Source organism: Ascidia mentula, chromosome 6, assembly GCF_947561715.1.
Source record: "Ascidia mentula chromosome 6, kaAscMent1.1, whole genome shotgun sequence".
Lineage (NCBI taxonomy): Eukaryota > Metazoa > Chordata > Ascidiacea > Phlebobranchia > Ascidiidae > Ascidia > Ascidia mentula.
In genome coordinates this window covers 4,345,095-4,352,794 of record NC_138571.1, presented here as the reverse complement: position 1 = coordinate 4,352,794, position 7,700 = coordinate 4,345,095, and the positions used below count along the sequence as shown (strand labels likewise).

General features: G+C 37.5%; 1 protein-coding gene across 1 annotated transcript; it reads right to left on the bottom strand.

Annotated features, from left to right (window-relative positions):
- Nucleotides 1-5,327: 5,327 nt before the first annotated feature.
- Nucleotides 5,328-6,641, bottom strand: LOC145905757 (uncharacterized). The gene has a single exon (XM_082993039.1). The coding sequence runs from the start codon at nucleotides 6,601-6,603 to the stop codon at nucleotides 5,713-5,715; it is 891 nt and encodes a 296-aa protein (XP_082849165.1). The 5' UTR covers nucleotides 6,604-6,641; the 3' UTR covers nucleotides 5,328-5,712.
- Between the last annotated feature and the right edge of the window lie 1,059 nt (nucleotides 6,642-7,700).

Sequence of the window (7,700 nt, the reverse complement as noted above, 5' to 3'; positions counted from 1 at the left end):
GTGGCCAAGGTTCAGCGGTACTATCTCATTGTGATAGTTGTCCGCCATTGCTTCAGTTTAAAAGTCAATTGACTTGAATTTTTTTTCTACAAATTCAAATTTAATTTCCCGCTTTGGTCAAGAAATTGATCAACTGACTAAAGGCATTTCTAAACGACTTTAATTCAAAAATAAATTTTATTTCCGGTTGTGTACCCATAGTGAGTAACTGACAAAGGCCATTTGTAAACGAATTTTGTTTCCAAAACGAATTTTGTTTCCCGTTATGTACACCCTATAGTGAGTAACGGACTAAAGGAACCTCACTCATACGCCAGTTTCCAGCCATCGTCATTGATTTTGCCATTTGCACAGATGCGGAAGTAAGTGCTATATTTTATTCACATAGAAAGTGCTGCAAAAGTAGCTGTGCGTATTTTGGAAGGGAACTGTTGACTTGATATGGAAACTTGCTTGACATTACGAAATGTCACTCATGGTATGTTGTTTTATCATCATCAGTCACTGAATGCGAGTAAAGCAGAACAACATTGTCAGAATTCTCATGGAGCTAGATTGGCAGTTTTAAACACACGAAAAAAGTTTATGGACGCAGTACAATACATTCCATCGGAGGAACCATGTGGAAGGAAATATTATCGTATAGGATTGACCAATAATACAAGAGACGTGTTTTGGATCACTGGGGAGCGTTTCAACCAACCAAAAAGCCTAAAGAAGGATTACGGCCAAATAAGTCGAAATTCAAAGGTTATTACGTGGCAGAATGCAAATGTACACCAACCATTTCTGTGTTACAAACCGCATAATATGTCACCCAAATCTACACATGTGATCAACCCAACTACCAGCAGAAGTTTTGACATTCCAGCGCCCACAATCAGTACCAAAGTATCAATTTCAACCAGCAAAAATACTTTTGTCACTAGAGTAAATACTTCGGATGGTTTTGAGTTCGATCAATATCATGTATTTGTCGCCCTTGCATCAGCTTTACTGGTCGTACTTCTTGTCATTGTTGCTCGGCTGATTTATAAGAAAATACAAAGTCGATTAACGCAATCATCAGGAAATAACGATCACGTAGTTAACCAAGTAGATCAAGATGGCAACGAAGTACAACCTCAGCAACTTAATGTCAACGAATACGAATACATTGCTCTTCTTAATTATATCATTAAGGTGGATGATGATGGATATCTGGCACCATCCACATCATATAACGGTAATTATGGGAAAAATTTAACACCTGATTCATGACTATAAAAACACTTAAATCCGTTTGTATGCTGAAGTTTGCTTCGCTGTGCACCAAAATACTTTAAACTCAAATCAATCAACTACGTCACCCAATCATTGTACATATTATTTTGCGATGATTTTATCAAATTTTGATTATTTGTTGCAAAAATTTTTGAATGAGTGTGACATTTTTGATGTACTTACTTCTAAATTTCAACGGTAAAAAATAATATTTCCAAGTAAGGACAAATATTACAGCAATGGGTTACAGAGGGGTAAAATGCATCTTATGTCAATATGATTATATGCGGAATCTCTAACAAAAGATGTTACGCGAGGTAACAACCATTATATGGGATGGTAACCTACTGTATTTCATATCGACTTTGTGATAATAGTTCGAAACTGAGTACAACGTGGGTTTCAATGCATAATACGTGTTTGGAAGTAGGCTTTCGGCGAACGTCACAATTTCCTGCCTTTAGTTGATTCAATCTATTGATCGATGGAGCTCGACTCAATAGAAGGAAGAGAAATCTGATATCGTCTGATGTGCGTGATTAGCATTTATGGATTAATAGTGTTGTGCACTTCTCTGCCTTCTGTTTCCGTGCCCTATTGTCAACGTCACTTTACAATACAAACAGTTTCTATAACTGCACACAAATGTTGTGAGAATAATCACTAGTGTGAGTTCGCTTTCCTCGATTTTTCTTGGATTCTCTCTCTTTCTTGGTGTGAATTTTACCGAAATAAAATCCATTCAACTTCATTTATAGTCTTCCATTTTATTTTTGTACATAATTAAAACGACACACAATTTACACATTACATGAAAAGCAGGTTTATTTGCATTAAAAGAATCTGATTCTTTATACTTGGCCTTTGGATTGTATAGGGAGTCTTTGATGATTGCGTTTGAGGCAAATTGTTAACGGCAGATGTTGAATATTGACACTACTTATAGAGGCTCAACATACCAGTCCCCAGGTTATTAAAAACTTTTTTCCCACCCCAATTAATACGTTTTTGTGTTTTAGGTGTGCTTATTTTAGCTAAATTCACTGTTAAATCATGGTAGTATCCACACTCTACTAGTTTGGCATATACGTTTGTCCTTAATAAGTCTCTGAAACGAAAAAAACACCAGTACATTTTTGTGGAAAATATGGTGGAGAAAAAAAAATTTAGAAAACTCAGAAAGGGAAAGGGTGCTTACGAGCACTTTATACAGCGGGCAACATAAAATAACACCAAGATTGTGTCGCGACCTGCTTTAGCTGTATCCATTTGTACGAATAACAAACATTTGATGAATGTCATTTATGCTTGATAGAAGCCTTTTAGAAAATGTTATATGCGTGAATGGTTATCGACCTAACAATAAAAGCAACCGACAACGCTTAATGAAGAGCAGTTTCGTTTCTATACATCCAGGAAGTGCAGCACGCAAACACAATCTGAATAAGTAATAGAATGAGGCAAGCAATAACATGACATCAACCGTCAAAAGCAACCATTGAAATCAATGAATATTAGTAATATCTTACCGATATCATAGAAAAAGATCCAAACTAATTCATTATTGAAGATATCATAAACTTGCTCTAATATTGATACCGGTTTTAGATGTCGTATGTAAAGTTGGCAATAATTCACGTTACCAACCAATTGTTTTTCAGTAGATGTTTGACAATTTAGTTTGTCTGTGGTAGCATTTCTACGTAATCGTGGTCATGTGAAACGTATTTGATCGGGGACAAATAGCCTTGGTCATCAGTCCCGCCTAAATTCCCGGTGTTCACGTATTCAGTGGTAACCTCACGTTGTGGAGGTTGGTCAACTATCTCGCTGTATAGATGCTGATCAACGTAAATCACTGGATCTTTATTTCTAGATGATTGCGATGATCGACTTCGTATTTTCTTGTGAATAAAGCAAGCAGCAATGATAAGTAGTACGACAACTAATGCTGTTGCAAGGGCGATAGTTACATGAGATGGATCTATTTGAAAGCCGGGTGTTGCATCTGTTGTACCGGTATGGGTTGGAATGGTTTGGTCCGTATTTGTTGTTGTAAATCTATGGGAAGTTTCACTGTTGATCGATTGTAGTTCTGTGTTCATGCTGGTAGTTTCGTTGATCATCTGTGCAGGTTTGGGTGACAGATCATGAGGTTTGTAGCATAGATAAGACATTCTTTCATTTGCATCCCTCAACCAGATATCCGTTTTATTTCGAATAATGTTGCCATAATTTTTTGTTGGACTGCTTTGCCTTTCTAATGTAATTCTTTGCGTTGTCGCTACTGTATCGAAGCGTTCTCCTGTAATCCAAATCAAATCACTCTTACTTCCAGCGTCAGTTAATCCAATGCGGTAATAGTTTCTTCTACAAGGTTTTTCAAGTGGAATAAAATCCACTGCATCTTTAAACTTCTCACTTGTGTTTAAAACTGCCAACCTTGCACCGTGAACAACCTGACATTGTTGATTTGCATCACTCGCATTTAAAGGTGTTCGGTGATAAAACAAAACACCGTGGGTTGTATTCTTTGTTGTCGTACAACTATCCAAATCAACTGCCATTCCACTTTTTGGGAGAGTCAATTTTTTAGATTATCATCCATTAGTAACCCCTACGCCCAAGACTGCCAAAAGCAAATCATTTTTGAGAGCCTAGGAACCGCTGGGAAATATTTAGCCATACACAGCACAACGTTACGTCATCTTTAGGCTGTTTCAAGCTTATGAGTGGTGCCGGCTGTCGATCGACCATTAGCTTCCGCGTTTATAGAATGTTGCCTGTGACAGCAGCGCACCGGATCATTGTTGATGCAGTGGGACTTCCTTTTGTCGCCTTATTTCTATTTTACGCATCACTTGTCATTTGTTCCGCTTCGTTACTTTTGTATTATTATTATTTCTGTAGTTTCTCATTTTTAAGGGCAACGTTTTTCTCTTTATTTCATTTCATTTCGTAAACGTTTGAGGGATGTTACTACTGTATAGCTGTACGTAGAGGATAACAACCAAGGCATTTTTGTTATCAACCGCAGGTGACTTGTGTTTAGTTTCTATTAATTTCATAACGGTGTTTTAATTTTGTTTTATTTCATTTTTCAATTACCACAATTCTCACATTTCTACAAACAATTTGTGTACGAACAAACAGTTAATGAAAGGGAATTTGTGCGTTAAGAAACAGACTGCCGTTGATTGCAAGCCGTGATTTTGCTCTGTTTTTCTCCTGTGGCAGGCGGCCTTCCGGTTGTGTTTCGGTGCTGCCGTTAAGATCCAACGAATATTTAGTGCTAAAATTAGACATGATCGTTATCGATCTTTTTGCGTGTATACGAGCGGATAAGTTAGGAGTATTTGAAGGGGGTTTCAATGCATAATACGTGTTTGGAAGTAGGCTTTCGGCAAACGTCTCAACTTCCTGCCTTTAGTTGATTCAATCTATTGATTGATGGTGTTTGACTCAATATTGATTTTCAGAATTCCTTCAAGGAAGAAGAAATTCATTTCGTCTGACGTGCGTGCTTAGCATTTATGACGAAGAACTTTTATGCACTTCTCTGACCTCTGTTCCCCTACCCACTTGTCTGCGCCACTTTTCATGACAAAAGGTTTCTGCAACTGCACACAAATATTGTGTGAATTATCTTCAATGTGAGTTTGCTTTCCTTGTATTTCTTGTATTTCTTTGGATCCCTTTCGTGTTATGAATTTTACTGAAATAAAAACCTATTAAGTTCATTTATAGCCTTCCATTTTTATTTTTGTACAGAATTTACACAACAAACAAATTACGCACTACATAAAAGGCAGTCTTATTTGCATCAAAGGTATCTTATTCTTCATACTTGGTTCTCGGCTTGTATAGGGCGACGTTGACGTTTGCGTTTGAGGCAAATTGTTAACGCCAGATTTTGTTTATTGACACAGCAGTTATGGAGGCTCAACATACCAGTCCACGGGTTATTAAAAACTTTTTTCCCAATTAAAACGTTTTTGTGTTTCTGATGTGCTTGTATTAGCTAAATTCACTGTTGAATTATGATAGTATACACACTAGTTTGGCATATACGTTAGTCTTTAATAATCCTTAAAACGAAAAAAATCACCTGTACATTTTTAAGGAAAGTATAGTGGAGCAAAATAGAAACTTTGGAAAACTCAGAAAGGGAAAGGGTGCCTACGAGCACATTATACAGCGGGCCACATAAAATAACACAAAGATTGTGTTGCAGCCTGTCTTAGATGTATCCATTTGTTCGAATAATAAACATTTAATGAATGACATTTTTGCTTGTTAGAAACCATTTAGAAAATGTTATATGCGTGAATGGTTGTCGATCTTACAATAAAAGAAACCGCCGCCTAATGAAGAGCATGTTTCGTTTCTATACATCCAGGAAGTAATTCACGTTACCAACCAATTGTTTTTCAGTAGATGTTTGACAATTTAGTTTGTCTGTGGTAGCATTTCTACGTAATCGTGGTCATGTGAAACGTATTTGATCGGGGACAAATAGCCTTGGTCATCAGTCCCGCCTAAATTCCCGGTGTTAACGTATTCAGTGGTAACCTCATGTTGTGGAGGTTGGTCAACTATCTCGCTGTATAGATGCTGATCAACGTAAATCACTGGATCTTTATTTCTAGATGATTGCGATGATCGACTTCGTATTTTCTTGTGAATAAAGCAAGCAGCAATGATAAGTAGTACGACAACTAATGCTGTTGCAAGGGCGATAGTTACATGAGATGGATCTATTTGAAAGCCGAGTGTTGCATCTGTTGTACCGGTATGGGTTGGAATGGTTTGGTCCGTATTTGTTGTTGTAAATCTATGGGAAGTTTCACTGTTGATCGATTGTAGTTCTGTGTTCATGCTGGTAGTTTCGTTGATCATCTGTGCAGGTTTGGGTGACAGATCATGAGGTTTGTAGCATAGATAAGACATTCTTTCATTTGCATCCCTCAACCAGATATCCGTTTTATTTCGAATAATGTTGCCATAATTTTTTGTTGGACTGCTTTGCCTTTCTAATGTAATTCTTTGCGTTATCGCTACTGTATCGAAGCGTTCTCCTGTAATCCAAATCAAATCACTCTTACTTCCAGCGTCAGTTAATCCAATGCGGTAATAGTTTCTTCTACAAGGTTTTTCAAGTGGAATAAAATCCACTGCATCTTTAAACTTCTCACTTGTGTTTAAAACTGCCAACCTTGCACCGTGAACAACCTGACATTGTTGATTTGCATCACTCGCATTTAAAGGTGTTCGGTGATAAAACAAAACACCGTGGGTTGTATTCTTTGTTGTCGTACAACTATCCAAATCAACTGCCATTCCACTTTTTAGGAGAGTAAATTTTTTAGATTATCATCCATTAGTAACCCCTACGCCCAAGACTGCCAAAAGCAAATCATTTTTGAGAGCCTAGGAACCGCTGGGAAATATTTAGCCATACACAGCACAACGTTACGTCATCTTTAGGCCGTTTCAAGCTTATGAGTGGTGCCGGCTGTCGATCGACCATTAGCTTCCGCGTTTATAGAATGTTGCCTGTGACTGCAGCGCTCCGAATCATTGTTGATGCAGTGGGACTTCCTTTTGTCGCCTTATTTCTATTTGACGCATCACTTGTCATTTGTTCCGCTTCGTTACTTTTGTATCATTATTTCTGTAGTTTCTCATTTTCAAGGGCAACGTCTTTATATGAACGCAATGTTTTCCTCTTTATTTCATTTCATTTCGTAAACGTTTGAGGGTAATTACAACTGTATCGCTGTACGTAAAGGATAACAACCAAGGCATCTACCGCAGGTGACTTGTGTTTATTTTCTTTTGATTTCATAACGGTGTTTTATTTGTGTTTAATTTCATTTTTCAGTTAACACATTTCTCACATTTCTATAAACAATTTGTAAACAAACAGTTGATGAAAGGGAATTTGTGCGTTAAGAAACAGACTGCTGTTGATTGCAAGCCGTGATTTTGCTCTGTTTTTCTCCTGTGGCAGGCGGCCTTCCGGTTGTGTTGCGGTGCTGCCGTTACGATCCAACGAATATTTAGTGCTAAAATTACACATGATCGTTATCGATCTTTTTGCGTGTATACGAGCGGATAAGTTAGGAGTATTTGAAGGGGGTTTCAATGCATAATACGTGTTTAGAAATACGCTTTCAGCAAACGTCACAACTTCCTGCCGTTAGTTCAATCAATCTATTGATTGATGGTGCTCGACTCAACATTGATTTTTAGAATTCCTTCAAGGAAGAAGAAATTCATCTCGTCTGACGTGCGTGCTTAGCATTTAAGACGAAGAACTTTTATGCACTTCTCTGACTTCTGTTTCCCTACCCGTTTGTCTACGTCACTTTTCATGACAAAAGGTTTCTGCCACTGCACACAAATATTGTGTGAATTATCTTCAATGTGAGTTT

Bases quoted from the DNA above. Each gene is read 5' to 3' on its own strand.
- LOC145905757 (XM_082993039.1), bottom strand. From the start codon at position 6,603: ATGGCAGTTGATTTGGATAGTTGTACGACAACAAAGAATACAACCCAC.